This window comes from Limanda limanda, chromosome 1, assembly GCF_963576545.1.
Source record: "Limanda limanda chromosome 1, fLimLim1.1, whole genome shotgun sequence".
Taxonomy (NCBI): Eukaryota; Metazoa; Chordata; class Actinopteri; order Pleuronectiformes; family Pleuronectidae; genus Limanda; species Limanda limanda.
Genome location: NC_083636.1, coordinates 32,963,468 through 32,982,747, shown reverse-complemented (window position 1 = coordinate 32,982,747; position 19,280 = coordinate 32,963,468). Strand labels below are relative to the sequence as shown.

The 19,280-nt window shown below is 43.7% G+C and overlaps 1 protein-coding gene across 1 annotated transcript in view; it reads left to right on the top strand.

The window, feature by feature from the left end:
* The window catches only part of pappaa (pregnancy-associated plasma protein A, pappalysin 1a), an 85,959-nt gene that overhangs the window by 42,398 nt on the left and 24,281 nt on the right, over nucleotides 1-19,280 (top strand). Inside the window, exons 11-14 of the mRNA XM_061078401.1 lie at nucleotides 11,148-11,258; nucleotides 12,174-12,309; nucleotides 12,447-12,660; nucleotides 16,064-16,238. Of these exons, the coding sequence (XP_060934384.1) occupies nucleotides 11,148-11,258; nucleotides 12,174-12,309; nucleotides 12,447-12,660; nucleotides 16,064-16,238 (636 nt within the window). The remainder of the gene's footprint in view (nucleotides 1-11,147; nucleotides 11,259-12,173; nucleotides 12,310-12,446; nucleotides 12,661-16,063; nucleotides 16,239-19,280) is intronic.

Below are 19,280 nucleotides of genomic sequence, written 5' to 3'. Positions count from 1 at the left end.
CTTGTTACAAAAATCGATTCTCAAGCGCAATTTGACCAATTCATCTTTACGATACATTTAATTTGATATATTCTTAAAAGTTGGAATCAAATATTGTAATGTCAAGTGCATGCTGAACATTTTGACGATATTCTTCATATGCGAAAATGTATACATAGACACAGACTTACAATAAAGTCAAATTACAAAATGGAAAAAAAAATTCTCATCTTTTTATGTTTCTCATACCTCATACAACGACAGTTACAGTGATATAGTTCTGTTATTTGTACCTAATGAAACAGGAAGTGTAATAACAGAGAAAGAACATGTAAAAGATTACCTGCAGATTGAGAAAATGAGGAGAGGTTGAGATTTGTAAGTTAAAATCAATATGAAAACACACACTTTCGTCAAGTGGCGTTAAACAAGAAACAATAAGGAATGATATTTGGAGATAGATAAAACAATGACTGAAATGACATATAAGATAATGCTGTAAATGACTGATGGATGAAGAGATGAGGTTAGTGTTACGTCATTGAATAAAGATTATTGTGAAGGGAGAAAATGGTCCAAAACCATTCTTATTGGCCATTCGCACGTTAAAATGTCCTCAAATGAGCAGTTTGGTCCAATCAAAATACCATATGGACACCAGAGAATGTAGGAAGTTAATAAAATGTAGACACATTAATGATCAGAAAAATGTCGACCTGCCAGTATTAAATTATATCCAGGTTCAATAGTTGTGTTGTTCTTCACCTTACGTTCCCTCTTTCAATGTCAGACTCGTGGCAAAGTGTCTTAGGGGAGCGTTTAATTTCGGGGGCTGTACCAGTGAGTAGAGTAAGGTGGTGTTTTAAAAGCTTCTCCTTTCTTTCTTGATCAGGCTCACACCCAGGTACGCAGTCAGACAGAAGCACACACAGAGACTCACACACTCACAGTGCTGACTCCATGCAGGATTGTAGGGCAAGTCCATAGGGGACTGAAATGTACTACTGCTGTCTTTGCGGAGCAGAACATAATGTTCCCCCACTACCACACCGTGGAATATGGCGAGCCAGCCCGACTTTCTCCGGGGGGATTGGACTGGAGAACTGGCCCTAGCAACTAACCTGTGTGTGTGCGTGTGATTCCTGTGTGCGTTTCATCCTCGTCCGTGTGCAGACTGCTTTGCCGTCATGTACTACGCGTGTAGATGAGTTTGTGTTTGCAGGGAGGGTGCATGTGCATTTGAACTTTAAGATCAAACAGGAAGCCAGGTGATTTCTCCAGAGGAGGCTGCTGCCCAGGCAATTTCTGACGAAACCCCCGGGCACCCCTGGAGAACGCTCCTCTTAATTATACATAAGCGACAGAAGGGATAACATTTTAGTCCTCTCACGCTGCAAGAAATTGCCTATATATGACGCTCACCCATCTCGAGATGTGTGACAGAGATATGTGCACAAGGCCTGGATTAAATAACCTCTGCTACAGCCGTCCTTAGGTAAGTCATGTTTCAGAGGGGAAGGGGAGCGGGAGAGGAGAAGCGCTGTAAGAGGAATTATTCTGGACGGTAAAAACAAGGAAACAATAACTGGCCCCGTTTTGGTCCCAAGTCCCAAATAAGCAGGCAGCGTGTGTTTGTGTACTCAGGTGGAGGATACATGCATACTGTATATAGGCTACTGCAGAGTGTAAATACACATTTACGCACATTTTCCTCCACATAAGCGTACAAACAAACACGCGGGGCAAACTCACACATACTGTTGCACAAGGCGAGGCGCACGCACACGTACATGCCCACAAAAACAAAAGCTCATACAGTAGCCGAGCTGTTGCTTTCAGCAGCACAGGAGGGCCAGCGTCTCTCTCCCTCTCTCTCCCTCTCACCAGCATTCCCCCGAACCACACAGCCCTCGTCAGGCACCGTCCCAGTGACATAAGCGTGTGGTAACATTAAAAAAGAAACCTCTGGGATGGCGTTCCTTTTTCCCTTTTACTTTTCCCGTTTCAATTATTATTGTGGTTCTGCCATGTGGAAACCTCATTGTGGCTGGTGTGTTTTTTTTTTTCGTGGCACTGATGACCCCCCCTAACATTTTCAAGCTGTTAATATGCAGGGTTTTTGGCCCTGTTTTATTGAGCATAGGGGGCCACTGACTGAGGGACATTTATATTCTCCGCAGACCCATCTGTTTTCAACTTGCTGGCATTGTACGCTCCCCAATCCCTATACATTAGTTTGTGGTCTGTGTTCCCTACCACCCAGTCACTACTCATGTCTGCCCTGATGAGAATGGGATAGGTAAACTGCATAATTGCAGCCACTCACTAACTTTTACAGCCCTATTCTCAGTAGGCCATGGAAGTGGCCCATCAGTAGCCCAGGACCAATGAGACGGTGAGCCTCAGTGGGTATGGGTGGGGCTGGGTGACAGGACATTACCTCACACACCAGGCGCTCACCAGCATTCCAGTAAACCATTGGATGGTGCTTGGAAACTCATACTAGTTTCTCTCTGTTGCTCTTTCTCTTTTTCTCTCTCCACAAATGCCTCGCAGATGCTCTCTCTCCTGCTTCCAATGCGCTGGCGTCCAATTTTTATGTTCGCCTTTAACAAAGAGCGAGAGAGGAGCGCAATATACAAAATACCTGTTGATGGAAATAAACACACTTCAGGAGGTTCTGTGATGGGAAAATAATCGTCTCATGACGTCCTTTCCTTTATTTGCATGTGTCCGAACATTTCCAACAAACTAGGTCAGCGGAGTCATGCAACAGGATGTGAAACAAACAATAAACTCCACAGGTAACGCTCGGCTCCTGGTGCGCCGGCGCTTACGCCACTGATGACCCCGGGTGACTCAAAAGGAATCCACGTTTTAAGCTGTTGCTGTAATTACATTTACCGCCGAAGTGAATGACTGAATGAAGGCGAGAGCCGTGCCCGAAATATTGAGACTCAAAAGACAGTCAGGGTTGGAATTGTTTTTGGGAAATGGGAACATGCAAATTGGTGTTGACAAGGGGGATTGTGGGAAAGTTGGTTGACAGAGATGAATTCCAACAACAGAAATGTTCTTGCAAGCCAGTCCACCGATGATATCTAGCAGCGATGTGTCTTCTTTCTGCCACATTGTACATAGAATGTGAGACATTATGTTGTCATGATGGCGTCCCCGAGTCTGTGTGCGTGTAGATGCGATACATTCTCACCATCGCTGTTTCACAACTCAACGATACAGAACCCAAGCTTCTAGTTAATTGTTTTCGTAGCATCCTGCTGAAAACCAGAATGAAAACAAAGAGATTTCCGAGAAACTGCTGTGTCAGGTCGTATATTCATAACACATGTGGTTTGTCATTGAAATGTATCATGTGTGTTAATGTAAAACTGTACCTACCAGTTTAATTACTGGTCTCCTTTGGTGGGGAACAGCTTGATACTGAGGAATCTCGGCACCCATCGGCTATTGTCCGATGACGTACTTGCATCTGGGGGCAATAACGAATATTTCGGGGCTTCCTGTTTGCTATACACAGTTGGACTTGTTTCTTTTATCACACGAATCGCACATTTTTCCACAGAAAGTACAAATAGAGATACTTTTTGTATATGTTTTGGGTCCAGACGACATTTTTGGCTCTTCTCTATTAACAGCTCTATGACTATGAGTGCAGATAAATTGAAAAGCTGATGCATTTCGGTCGAGCGTGTTCCGACTCGTTTACTCCTCATATGGACTGTTTACTTGCGGGCAACTAAAACCTGCTATAGCGTGATTGGTCGAACAACAAAAGAAGGAACCAGGAGGCTTCCGGCCCCAAGGTCACCTCCAGATTCTGGATATTCTATTGAGAAATGACAAAATGAGAGATGATGGCGTTGAAGAAAAACCGAATTTCCCTCTCTCCTGTTTCTTTCTGTTGTGCTAGTGTCGTAAAAGTTGAGTTAAGCGCTACCTCCGGCTCCTGCGCTGTCCTCTAGTGATTGGAGGATACAGGAAGGACCTTTGTGGGGCCTCCTAAATGTTTGAGGGCCTCAATAGTTTTTTTTTCCAAGAACATATGGCCCATGTTTGTGTGCGTGTCAGTGAGGTTTATTGATTTGAATCCAAGATAGGACATTTTGAAAATCTGGAGACTTCAACATCAGTAGCCGAGCCAAGGTGGGCGTAGCGTGTGCGAGTGTTTGTATTCCAGCCTGTGCATGTTTGTACATGGATATGTGTTATGTGCAGGCACATGGCTCCGAAGAGGTGACCTAACTTCATCCTGGCACCGTCTCTCCATCACAAGGGGAAAAGCTGTAGTTGAGGTACATTATGTTATTAGAGCCATTATTATTGTCATTACTCTGTCTTTACTAACAGCGGCGCTCAGTATTTCCCCACCGGTTTCGGAGTTTATGTTTTGTTTTATGATGTCAATGAACGCTTTTACAGTACAGACATATTCTCACAGTAATGAGTCTGACAGTTGCACTCTCGTTCTCCTCACCTTTATCTCCTTTGCTTTCCCCTTGGCTCAAGACACTTAGAGCTCGGCTTTTATCTGAAGTGGTGATTTACAAACACAGACCAGTCTACAGACCAGGAGTTGGCTGTTGTCTGCCAGTCTGACTAGCCAGCTGGTACAAATTAAGACCATGTGTGTTTGTAAGCGTGCGTGCGTGTGTGTGCGCGCGTGTGTGTGTGTGTGTGTTTTTGAGTTAAGATGTTGAACTCATCTCCTCAGTGTTGCTGTGACTGTTTTCCAAGGAAGGTGAGAAGTTGTTTTGTTCAACACAGACATCCCAGCATTTGACTTATGTCCCTGCAGCAGCCACTTCAGTGTCCCTGCTGTAAATCACAATAATGGGGCTATGTGTTTAGAATGAGTAAGAAAATAAAAGCCACTCTCAGATCTTAAGTTGTTGCTGTGTTGTCCTACTAAATAATCTACGCAACAGTTACACAGCCCTTTTACAAGACGTATTACACATTAGGAACATTAAATTCTTTTGTTACTTGTAAGACTTTTAATCATCCGTTTTCTTTTACCTCATAAACAACAGATCTACCATATCCTCCCCTTACCTTTTCCAACTGAGGGATTTTATGATCGACTCTCTGGGCCGTTTCTTTTTGTCAACGGTTCCTGCCGTGATATTGTAGTTGTAATCGTGCAAATTGTTCTAAGGTCTGCCGGCAGGTGGTATATTTTATAGGCAGAACAGATTGAAGTAGGGCAAACAACAACGGGTCTTGGTTAAGATGCGTACGTGCTGTTTGCTTTACTCCCTTTCCAAAGTTTGTTTTTCCCTTTTCCGATCCAGACCAACTCAGTGGCTGTATGGGTGGAAATTTTGTTTCCACCTTTCCCTCTTTTAGGTTTGGTCTATGACCTGAGCTTGGCCTTTCTTTTGGTTCTTTGCAAACATGATTACATTGGTGTTCTATTACAAGAACATGCCAATTTTTTTGTGTTGTCTCTCATGTTGCAGTTAATCTTGTTGTGAACACTAGGGACTCTGAATTCAACACCTTACAAGGATACAGTAAAAAAAATACGATTTGTTTTCCTTCCCTTGTTTTTGGTGATACAAAACAATCCTGATACTACAATGGCACTGAGTAGAGCGCATAATGTAATGCCAAGGCCTGACAGTCACTTAAATCCAATCAAGCTGCAATGATTTTCACACACATGTATATGTAGATATCAGTCTCTTAGAGATTTTCTTTATCAAGATCCATGAGGTATTCCCTGGGAAATTGGTGAAGATGTCCAAAAAAATACGTTCTTGCGATGCCAAGACAAAGTGAAAAAAAAATCCTGCATCTGCTCCTTTGTCCACGTCCACGGCATGCGTCCATCTTGGCCCTTGTCCCGTCCTTCTACCAAGTTTCATGAAAATCCTTCCAGTAGTTTTTGCACAATCCAGCTAAAAATCCCCAAAACAAACCAACAGACATGCAGGGGTGAAAACATATCCTCCTTGGCCGAGGTGATCAGGGGCCAGTGGATTGATCGGGACCTGTAAGACTGTGATAAAGGAAATCAACATCTGCTTTTTATTTGGATTTGTCTCATTGGATTCAGATGATGTATTGGCCGTAAAAGTTTAATTTTTAAATCCTGCTGTTTCTGAGACAGATTATGTGAGGCAATCCAGGGCCAGAGGCACAGAGAGAAGCAGACCTTGTGTTTGTCAATAACAGGTAGACTTATTTAACACAGTGATAGTTGTGCAGATGTTAGGGTAAAGGTGCCTATGCTGCGGCCAAACTTGTATAAATGGCTAAAGCAGCTTTTGCATATTGCCAATTGAAGCCACATGTTGGGAAGTTGCTCTTTTGTGTAAAATTATCAGGTTTTGTTACTGAGCCTGTGATTAAGTGGGTGCTAGAAATGATTCTGGACTCCTCTTCCTCAGTTCTGCGTGCATTAATCAATGCACATGCATTTTAACATCCTAAGGGACTTATTGTTGAAAATGCACATAACCTTGAATAACAAGTACGCAGAAGAACACATTTTCATCTGTAGCATTCAAAAACATTAACTGTGCTGATATTTTACAGTATTATTTACATTCTTAATCAGGGGTGTTACGGCCGCCTCACAGTAAGAAGGTTCGGGGTTTGAACCTGTCAGCCAATCTCATGTCCTCCACGTGCCAAAGGCAAAGGAAAGGCTTAAGTTAGCTGGCTACTCTGAATTTCACATAGGAGTGAATGTGAGCATGGGAGATTGTTTGTTTGTATGATGGAGGGATTAGATGTTCAGGGTGCACCTCGCCTTTCACCCATGGATCAGCTGGGACTGATAATAGATGGATGGAGTAAATCATATAAAATGCATTTTTTTAAAAGCACATCTCAAACTCAAGCCTTTCCTACAATTTACCATCTACAGTTGATATTTCACCTTGAGAAGTTTGTTTCCCTGCACATGAATAAACATGAATTGGCCAGATTACACAGAAATGCAGATTGTCCTCTGGACCTGTTCTGAAGAAAGCTGGACTGGAATTTTTCTAACGAATATGAAAGTAAACTCAGGCCCTGCTCAGATCTGGTATTAACATCTGTCTTGGGCGGACAGCTCTAAGTACAGGAGTGGAAGCAGCCAAGATGCATTGTGGATGCATTTGAGATCCGATCACTGAGACCGCATTCGGAGGTGGTCTGGGACGAGCTGTGGTCACATTCCTTCAGCTGTGTGGACGTAAACCTGTCCGGGGTCACACCTACGGACCGCCTACTCAGCTGACATCCTCCGATCCGTCTCATAATGAACTTACAGTATTTTACGTTTATTTATCACCTCGGGCCACAGTAATGACATTGTCTATTTCTTTTACTATTTCAAATGAGCAAAATCTTAAAACTCTTTGAATCGCAATGATCTCCGCCCCTCCCGTATCCACTCTCCCTCCCTCCCTCCCTCCCTCTCACACACACACACACACACACGCTGACACATTAACAGCCCCCGTGCCATATTCAGACCGAGTAGAAACAACATCATTTGATCTTTGCGAACAGAAATGACGTGCGTGTGTGTTTGCACATAGAGCGGCGCAGTGAGACCTGATCACAATTGGACGCTTGAGACACAGTTGGGGATAAATTCTAATTCCAGGTGCGGACTGGGGAACTAAGAGGTGTTCACTGGTGATCGAATGACCCGAGACAAATGTTAATAACAGGCACTGAACCGGGCCTAAGATGCTGAAGTATGTGAAGTTCTAATAAAATATGTGTTCGGTGTTTGAGATCATGGACCTGAGCCTTTTGATTTATGTCGGAAACTAAGATGTTTCTGATCAAACAGGAGCCAAAGTAATGGGAATACCAAACACAGCTGAAAATGGACTTTAACCACACGCATGAAGAAGCTGTCAGGAGCGAGAGTGGGCGGGGTGAGAGAGGAGAGACGAAAGGTCTTTGAAAAAAAAGATGCAGTTGGTAGAACTATCAAATCACGTAAAGACGGTCGTGGGTTTGAATCCAGAACTTTCTCCCAGTGCCTGTTTACGTTTCTCCTCCTCCTCCTTCCTCCTGCAGTCCAAAAACATGCCTTGTTTTTCTCCATGGCTTCATCCACACTTCTCCATTTTAATTTCCAAACGCTTCACTGTCGTCCACACTTCATAAACGCTGCAGGCCTCGTTTTAGTTTGCAAAATATAGCAGTATAGATGAAAATGAAGACATTTGGAAATGATGAGGCATCCGCTTCCTGGCAACTTGACTACTGTGAAAGCAAAAGTTGTAAACACCCAAAGTCAGTAACAGCTCCACGTTGGTCTAACTTTTCACCATTTTTGTTTCCCATCGGTAGTATTTTCAGAAAATATGCACGAATGGATAAATGGAGAAAATAAAATAATAATACAACACAGTTAAACAGCTAACATGGAGGGATTCGGCTCTTGCCATTGCATTGTGTGGAGGTTGGAGGAAGTGTACGCGCCACGGGGAGACTTGTGAATTACCTCCTACTGGTGTGATGCTTTGTGGGGGGTGTTTGCTCCGGGCCAAGGGTTTTGGCATGCCAAGCAGTGTTTGTCTGTCTCAAACGGTAGGTTGTTAGAAAAACACACCAGGAGATGAGGGGGAGGGAAAGGGTGAGAGAAGGAGGGGTGTGGAGGGAGGTGTAGCTGCGGTGCCACCTGTGTTTACATGAATAAGTCATCAGTTTGCACATGGAAATGGTTTTGTCACCTGCCACGCCAGCGAAGGGTTAGCAATGGAAACAGCTCCTCTCGACTCGGAGTCATTAGCAGACCCACAGTCGCTCCAAAGCATATTGGTTAATTAAGTCATCCAGTCGGGGAGAGTCACACAGAGAGGCGTGGGTTTTTAGTTTTATTTGTCTGGTCCAAAGAAAGCGATGGGCTGGAAAGCATTAAACGCTTGCTTGAGTGAAATGAAAACGAATTGAAATCTAAATTTGTTGCTGTGTTTGTTAATTAAAATGTAGCAAACGACTCTGTTTGCTGTCTACGCGGAAATCTGAGGTCACGTGAGGGAGAATGCGTCTGCTCAACCGGGGCTAAAGACTCATGGCAAACTGACCTCAGGTGTTTCTCACCTGCATTTTTTGCATTTGTGCCACTTCAGCTCTCGGCAGAAAAAGGTCACGTCAACAGATCCAGGGGACAGATATATGGACAGATAGCTGGTCTGGCCAGATTTCCACGGTGGCAGGAATCTAACAGCAGCCTCCCCAGCAAAATTCTCATGTTACCGGTGTCTCATTTCACCGGCTCAGGGCAAACGGGCGAAACTCGTCGCCCTTGGGCATCTGCCCTCTCTCCCCTCTGTCGGTGTTTATCTGCTTGGTAACCTTTCACCACCCATTGCTTTTCTTTTTCTGTCTTAATGCAGAATATCATGCCAGCATAGTTTATGAGGAGATAATGTGTGAGATAAAAATCCTGGAGGGGGTACTTTAAGCAATAATAATAATAATAACCATATTATTATTATTGTTATTATCGTAGATCATTTTCTAAAACATATTGATTATTGAACAAGATAAAAAAAGTCATAAAACTATGATATAAATAGAAATGAGATTAAAGAAGAAAAGCCTTCCCGTTGAAGTGCGTTTAGAGAGTTTTTAATAGAGGGGTTCTGAGTTTGCTTTAGGTTCAGGTCAGAGGGTTCCATCTGAGAAATGAAGGCAGCAGAGGGGCTAAAAAGGTCATAAATAGTTAGTGAGATTTTAAAATATGCTCTTACAGGTACAGCAGCTATAGCGTAGCATTGCAACATGATATCATCTTATCTCTTAAGAGTTCTGGCGTTGGAGTTTGGACCCGGCCGGAGATGAGAGATGACTTTTTGGGCGAGCCCCAGAATAAGGAGGGGACTCTGTCATCATAGGATTAATGATGACTGTATATAATAGATTTATATCGAGTTCTATTCGCTTTACTCTTAAAGCCCTGCTGTTGTCACTCTTTCTGATAGGGTGACGGAGTGGTAAGGTGAGACGTTCGGCTGCCAGTCATCATTCTTTATGTGTTTAGCTGTGATTGATAAATTGAGCTTGATAAATATTTATCAGTGGTTACATACTGTAATATATTGTTTTATTAATGGACTTATTACAGTTTATCTATGCACTATTAATACATATTTTCTCAGATTAAACGTCATTGTTCTTTCGTCATTACATCCTGGGTATTATATTATTTCTCCTTTTTAGAAGTATTAAGCCGCTTTATGGTACATTCTGATTATTCTATTCAACTCGCATGTGCTTCTCTGGGTCTGTGTACTCTGCAACAAAAGCAGCCGTTTGTATTAAGGTTAATACATAATTTAGTTTGCCTGTTACTTTCAATCATGCAACAAATAAAGCTAAGGTAAAGCTGTGCCGCTGTGTGACAATAGAGGCACAAGAAAGAATCCTAGAAACTCTTGGGTTTCAAAACCCAAGCACCTTGTTCGTCTATAACAGCAGAGGTTGGTGTGAGCGAGATTCAGAAGAAGAGCAGTGTCATGTGAAATCAGCCACACACGTCAGCCCAAACAGCTGACACACAGCAGAACAGTTGTGGAAAAAGAGATGTCGCATAATTGTCCAAAGTGCACGACTGTAACCAATTGCGAGGTTTAATATAGATGTATGTAAGACACACGGCACTTAACTAAATAGCCAATTTAACTTTTACAAAATATCTGACTTCAACAGAATTTGAGCGTGCTGCCTTCTGAACTTTATGTTCCTCTCTCTAACTTTGAGTCGGATTCTGATGAAAGACAAGTAAAGTGAAAGAAAGGTGGGAGCTCCTCAGAGATCGTAATGTCAACGATAGGAACAGAGCATCTCCGAGTGTAATCGCCTGTTAGATGGAATAATTAGATAGAACAAAGGTACTTACACCATTGTCAGCATAATCTATCTATTCCTGTATATTTCATGAAATAAGGTACAAAAGTCAGACTCAGGGGATCACACGGTGTTCTGCAAGTTTAGAAAACCTTAGATGTCGTACCATGAGCACTTTCTGCCAAAGTGTTCCCTATTCCTATCTTACATTTGTCTCTTCGTCTGTACACAAGCGACATTATGCAAACGTACTATAAATTAAAAAGAATAATAATTCTATCTGGAAAAATACAAACAAAAATAACAAACTTTCTTCTTCCTTTTCTTAAATGTTTCCTCAGACGTGTCAGTCCAAGGTGTTCGATCTGTCCGACGGCGTGTCCCAGTACGCGTGGTTCCCGTGCCGCGACGCCCATGACTCGCCCTGGGGATATCCCAGCTACTGGCTCAAGGTGAGACGTACTGCAGATCCATTAAATATGGTTCAGGCGGTATCGAAAAAGAACTTTGCATTTTGTTGCAGTGCTCTGGTATTTGAAGAAATGCACTTATCAACCAGTTGGGTTAGAGTTTGGGGTATATGTAAGGGGTAGGTGAAGGTTATAGGGTTCCATTTTGCCATTATTATATTATTATATTATTATAGCTGTAATAGTCAAACTTAAGTTATGCTGTCACCTCATGTTGATGCAACGTAAGAGGGCTAAGTGATATATACTAGATCTTACAGACCAGCTGTAGATCCTGTGTTATTCTGTCTTCCAGTCTTAACATCAGTGTTGTCTGTATTAGTCCATATTGGTTCTGCTCTTGTGAAGCCTTGGCATATGTCACCGTTTCTACAGCTAACCCTAACCCCTGACCTTCTGTCATTGGTTTTATTTTACAGTACCTGTCACGAAAAATAAATAAAAGGATCAATATTAATGGGGAGTTTTATTGCTTTGTAAAGAGGTCCTCATGATTAATGGTCCTCGGATTTTATGGTTTCAATGATTCATTCTATCCAAAACGCCTGATTTTCACTGGGAAGTCTTAGTTGTTAAAAGGACGGCCCAATGACAGTAATTTAAAGGGGCATGCCAACATAAAAAGAGGAATCCTTCCGAGTCAGGCAGAATACTTCAGATAAACACGGTGACATTCTTCTAGGACGATTTCACTGTGTCATCACTTTGTTTTTTATATTCAGAAATACATAGTTACATTCAGAACTGAAATATCATTCAAATCGGGAAAGAAAGTAAACGAAACATCCAGATCTTGATAGTACTCAAATGCAAATATGAATACCTGCAGGTAGCACTGAGGAACCAATTTCGAGTATTAAAATGTTGCGCTTAACTTTACCCGTATTCTTCACTCAGGCCTACTTCTCTCATCCCATGGTGGCGGCAGCGGTGATCATACACCTGGCTGCTGATGGGACGAGCTACATTGACCAGACTCAATGTAACATCACGGTCCAGCTTGTGGACACTAAGGAGGGCATCCACAGTCTGGGTGAGTCTTTAGATCGGGTTGAGCCTTGACCCGACTCGCTGGGCAGACTGATGCAGAATAAGACACCTAACCCCCCCCTTAAGTGCTTGTGTTTCCCTTCTGTAATGTGTATTATACTATCAACACCTATCCCACAGGGGAGTGGCGCCTCAGCTGCCGCACCAACCCCCTGGTGATCCCCGTGAGCCACGACCTGTCAGTGGCCTTCTACCACACCAAGGCCATCGTGGTCATGTTCGCTTCTCGCCTCGTTGCCATCTCGGGTGTAGGTCTGCGCTCCTTCCAGTCCTTTGACCCCATCACGATAAGTGGTTGCCAGAGCAATGAGATCTACAACCCCACAGGACAGAGGTGAGACGGGGGAATGTATGGGAAATGGAACCCTGGTGTTCGCATGAGACTTAAATGAGGCTCACACACACACACACACACACACAGATATGCTTACACAGATGATTCAAACAAACTGATGCAATTCCCGTTCTAAACTTTTTGGAATGGGCTGTTTGCTTGATCTGTGGTGATGAGGCTGCACCCCCGCTGCTGCACAAAGAGCTGTTCACCTGTTTACTGAAAGTTTGGTGAAGACTCAGTACGTAGAACCCTGAACTGGAGAATCACTTGTTGTCGCTGTTGTCCCAGCTGCAGCTGCTAAAGAGCACTTTCTGCCTGTTTAATCAAAGTTTATTAATATTGACCTCAAACACAACATTTCTTCTCCAAAACCTTATTAGCAGAGTTACTCTACATACACACATGTTGCGAGTCAAGTGTACCGTTCACGCTAAAACCAGAGACAAAACATTCTCCGAGCTGTGTGTGTATCTCTGTGTATTCGCGGGTCTTGTGTTCGGTAATGCAGCCAACAAGCTGCGTGATGTCAGATGTCGGCCCAAAGTTACAGCTGAACTGTAACAGTAAAAGTTTCAAGGTAACGATCATAATATCACTTTAAATTTACAATCAGTTTGGACCGCCTGCTGAGGTCTGCGAATTTCCAACATTAGTGCAGCCTCGCTGCCTCCAGCACTAATCTTGTTTACCTTCCTTTGTATTGGCTGAAGTGCACACGAGTGCTTAAAAATATCCCTTTGAAAAGTCCTGCCAAAGTACACATGTTTCTCCCGTAATAGTTTCTGTATCCCTTTAAAACTATGCTGAGGTTGTCGGCTGCGATGGTCGGAGCTCTAAGCAGAAAGTTAAATAAATAAACTGTCGATCAGGATTTAAAGGTGATGCTCAGTGTCTGGCAGTATTTTATATTTGGACATTTCTTGCGTGATGAAAAATGCTGCAGCGCCCGAGCCAGAAAATAAAAGACGATCAAATTGACCCCCCCGGCTGTCTGTAAAAAGCTCCTTTAATTTTTGATGACATCTGTAAGAGCTGTTGGCAATGCCACCAAGACAATTAACACCTATTTAGCTGTTAACTGACTATTTGGAGTCTCCTGCACTGTTAATTTTAACTACAGACCATCAAGCCTGTCCTCACAAACACAACCAGACCACACACACACACACACGGGCGCGCAGAAGGAGTCACAATTTACCAATTTCCACACCACTGTCATGCATGAGACGGTTCGTACTGACGACGCTCCCTCAGCTCTTTCAACATGGAATGCACTAATAAACAGCACAATACACAAAAGAGTGCATGGTCGGGGGGTCTGTGTGGGGAGATAGAGCAGTTTGTGGCTTTTGTTGTGTGCCAGTGAGACATCCAAGAGCACCTAAATAGATTAAAACTATTGTGTATCTGCATAAGCCAGGAAATTGCTTCGGTACAGCTCAGACACACAAACCCAGACACACACACACACACACACACACACACACACACACACACACACACACACACACACACACACACACACACACACACACACACACACACACACACACACACACACACACACTCTCCGACTAACACAGACTAGTTGCTCCCTCCGAGATCTCGCTTTCTCCCCTTTCCTTTTTTCTCCACTTTATCTAATATCCAGAGGCTCTTGAATAAGATCATGTTTATGTGATGGAAAGTCAAGGAGACATGTCCATTTATCTCCAGACGGGTTGGACTCACACACGCTACAAGCCCAGTTTCATAATATGGTCGTGTGATCGGTTGTTTTTCACCGGGCTGTCTTTGCATCTGGACAGAATCCTGGCTCTCCCTGTCATAGATCACATATTCTTTTTTCTTTGATCAAGTCCAATTCATCATCTGCATTTTGTCGTCTACATCCAGTTGACTTTCCAAATTTTCCTTATCTCCACTCTATGTTTTTTTCTTCTCCCCCCGCTCCTTCTTCCCTTCCTGTATTCCCACTCCATCCCATCTCAACTCCTCCGCCTCCTCTTCCCCCCTTAATCATATCCATCATCCGCGCTTTCGTCCCATCCTTTACTTTCACCTCATCTCCCTTTCCCTCTTGCGCTGTTTGCCATCTCCTCCTTCTCACGTCTCCCCTTTCTGTGCCTCCTGCTCCCGCGTTCCCTCTCTCTTTCTCCTGGGCCGAGCGGCACATTTCCCGTAATACTTGTGCCGCCACAAAACACCACATCCCCTTTTCCCTAAGTTGTTAACAACAGGAGCTATTAACATGACTCAGTCTTATGTTACTCGTCTGCAAGCAAGTGCATATATATGTTTTCCCTTTTGTCCCTTTTCACACCTTTTTTCCTCCCTTAAAACTCACATTTTATTTTCTTTCCACACCAGGACTTCCACAGGTTTTTTTTTAAGCTTGCACAGGATCTTTTTTTTCTGCTCTGCTCTCCCTCTGCTTTTCTATTCTTCACATACTGTTTTATTGTGCTGTATACAGTAGTTCTCATGTGCAGCGGAGGAGGAAAGTTTTCCAGGTGGTTAATTGTAATTTATGTCAGAAATTCCAAAGTGACTAGCAGAAAAACCACAAGGAGATTTTGTTCCAAGCCAAAGTGTCCACAGGCTTCCCTGGTCTGTCCTCAGAAACCCTGCACGTACGGCGCGGCTGCTCTCGGGCCTGATAAACGCTCTTCACCTGCTCGGCTCAGCATCCTGTCAAGACGACTGTTTTGATTATGGGCTTCGAATTTTACTGAGAGTTCGTTTACTGCTTTGCTTAAGTGCCTTCTAGCACCAGTGAAGTCGGACACGAGGGATAATACACCACAGTTAAGGTTTATAAGTAAAAGTCTGAACAGAAGCAGGGAAACAACTGGACGTAGGGAGCAAAATAGAGATTCCATTTGTGCAGGAGTGAGTTTAACAATGTTTCTCCAGACCTGTATTTTCTTACATCCTCTCTCTCTCACCTTCTTTCCCTCATTCTCTCCATCCCTCTCTCTCCCTCTTTCTTTCTAAGGTAACCCTATACTGTAGAATGTGGACTGTTGTAAAAAAGGTGCCTTGGGCATCCAAACATTCCAGGAGCATTAAATGCCTTCTCCATCAGGCTACCAACACGAGGCTGTGGCCGAGCGCTGCCACTGTAGCCTGCACGTCATACATCCTGTCCATCTCTGTCGTGCACGTGGCCGTCCCTCCTGTCATGCGCACGCAGCAAACACGGCAATCTTTTCTCCATGTGGTTTATTGATTTGATATGTTAAACAGTCATTGATGGATGGATGTTGTTGACTTTGTGAGCAGACGTGTGACCGTGTACGCTCTGCAGTGTTGGTTGTAACTTTGAATGTGTTTTTTACCTTATTTCTCTCTCTTTCTCTCTCTCCCTCTTTCCCCAAACACACACACTCCCTCATAGTTGTGTACATTATTCCTGCGAAGCCATTGACTGCCAGGAACCTTTAATCCGCAATGCAGAGCTCAAGTGCAGTAGCACTGGTCGCCACTTCTACAACGGGGACCGCTGCACCATATTCTGCAACTCTGGCTACGTCCTGCAAGTCCACCAGGACGATGACATCATCAAGAGCCAGGTAGGCGCACTGCTACACACATGTTTTCAAATGTGCACGGGCAGTTAAAGCGCTCAGAGCTTAAAGGGGGCACGCGGTTGCATAAATGTACACATGCAAAGTGCAAAAGCATCTCTGCAGCATACGGGAAAGATGCGTGCAAACACAAATCTGTGAACGCACATATGAACACGCACTGATGCGAACTCGAGTACACAAGTGGCCACAAGAGAGGTGCTCTCTCTGCTCTCCTCCCTGTCGCTGCGTTTTATTTTGCCACCTGCAGAAGCCAGGCTCGGCAAGGCGAGCCTCCTGGGAGGATGACATCATGGACATCCAGGTAGATACGTGCTGCACTGAGGAGTGGAGATGCCCCAGCCTCCTCCTCCTCCCCATCCTCCTCCACCTTTCCCTCCTCCTCCTCCTCCTCCTCCTCCTCCTCCTCCTCCTCCTCCTCCTCCTCCTCCTCCTCCTCCTCCTCCTCCTCCTCCTCCTCACACATGCACACACACACACACGTGTACACACAAACAAGCACACGCAAACAAGCACATGCACACGCACAAAAGCGTGCACACACAAGCATGCACACGCGACACATCTCCAGAACAAGCAGAGACATAAGAGTGTTTAGTCTCTTGCTGAGCATGCCGCACCATCACCTCAAACAGTCACTTTGTATCGCTGCTCCACTGGGACGATGACATCACCGCATAGTGTCCACTCCCTCCCTCCCTCGCTCGCTCGATCCCTCCCTCCCTTCCTCCCTCCCTCCCTGCTCATTCTGCACACATTGAAGTCCCTGTTAAAGGGCAGAGTTTTGCTACCGCTATCAGCACAGCAGCGCACATTAAATGCTTCCATATTGATACCAACTCATGCACATACATTAAAGTGTCGACCGTCCCCAATGCGTAAACTGAACATAGATGTGATACACAAACGGCCGAATGCACGCCACAAGTAAACAAACAAACGGGGGGAGTTGACACCATATCGTAAACCTTGTGGATTGGGGCCAAGCTGCTGTAAAGGCCACATAAACACTTTATCCTCCTCCGTGGCTCTGTAAAGTAGTCCGCAAGACAATCTATTAATGCTTCCACAGAGAGATGAGGAGTTCAAAGAACGATGTAAATTTTGTTTTTTCAGTGTGGAAAAAAAAGTGCCTGGGCTGTACACTGATCTGCCACAGTATCACAATCTGTTACTGTTTTAATGTTGTGGCAGATCGGTGTTTATCCATTTTATGGCTTCAATAATGTTCAGTGGCTGCAGCTCTTGACGAAGTCCAAAACACACGGATCAATCACAACATTAAGATCGTTTTTGTGCTCGCTGCTGGACGTAGTCCTGAAATGAAGCACGAAGCACAGGCACCAAACTGCTACTGGGAAAAACTGTATTGGAACCCAACAGTCTCCTTATGAAACCACATTTAAATCTATCAGATCCTGATTTTTATTTGGATCTAAAACAAACTGCACAGATTTAAATATATCTGTCCCCTTAGCATGCCAGATTTTTTTCCATGAGGCATCACCAAAAGCAATGTTAAGGAAAGTGAATACATTTATTCCTGGATTCCAAGTTTCGAGATAACCCATCCTGTCCTTTTTTCGTAATCTTGCTCATAAACAAACCAACCAACGAAACAATCTATATCTAAATCTATATTTTTGTCTCACCTTTTTTGGCGCTTACTGTCTAACGATGTTCGCCATCTTGTCTTAGTCGTAGAAACAAAAAGGTTGTTGATGAACAAACAGTATTTAGACACATGTTTCTTTCAAGAGCAGATTCGTAAAAACAAAAGCGGACGTTCATGCACATGTCCTGCGTATCTTCAAACTCTATCAGAATAGTTCTCCGCTGAGTCTGCCCAGACTTCTAATTGCATTAGATTTTGACTGACAGTGCACTAGGTGGCTATTCATCAATGTCAGCTCATTAAGTGATAAATTATGCTTTTCAGGGAGGGAGAGGCGGGAAAGTACAGAGAAGGGGGGGTGAACGGGGGACGGGAAAGAACAAGTCTGGCTGTGCCAAAAAAAGGGATTTGCCACAAGGTTTGAGGGGTTCGCCACAAATGATGACTGGCAGTTCAAAGGTACTTAGAGGACCCGTTATTCATGAATATAGTTTTTGCATCCATCCATTAAAAGATATCAGGTCAGTTCTGCTGGATTGATATGAAATTGGCGTTTTGCAGTTAATTCAAATGACGGACGCGCCCCGCATTTTTACAAACATCATTATACGTTGTAAAATATAATTACATAATTGTGTCATTTTCTTTATTGGATGGCGAGATATCAAATGTTTTTTTGATTTTTTTGATTCTCATTTTGTGTTCAGTGACCTTTGCCCCGCTAAACTGCCCATGTGGCTTTCATTTAGCAAACGCACTGGATTGCAGCATTTCGCACAGCGACTTTCTTCGTGTAATTTACCCCAAGTTTATGGAAACGATAAGTTGTTTGCAACTAAGTTCCTTTGTGGGCTGATCAAAATGATGGACTACATCATTCAAACCTCGCACTGCATATTCATTCGGATGAAGCGAAGCAAACCGAGATGCCAAAATCTGCTGCGTGAGGTCAGCGAGCAAGTAAATCACCGCGCTCAGCCGATGTGCCACCGGTTAAACAGATGATGATGATGATGATGCAAACTCTCTGTAAAGACTGAGTTATGGTTATAATTACCATACCAGGAGTGCCTTCTTTTATTAGCGTGTTGGTCCAAAGTCAAGTCTTTTATCTCCGACCAGTGAAATGATTCTCTGGAAAAATATTTCACTGGTTGCATATCCCTCCAGGGGCAGTGGGGGTCGGAAGTGGTATTGCTGCCAACGACAGAATCTGGTGGTAGACGACACTTGCAGGACACAAGTGAACAAATAGGACAATAAAGATATGAAAGAAACACATTGTAGGACAAATCTAATAAAGGAAAAGTGCTGTATGAATCAAAAGGTCAATAGCAAAGGGATCTGTGCCTCCTCTTCCTCCAACGTTTCTCAACAAAAACGTAAAGAAGTCACGACACGCAACACTTTAT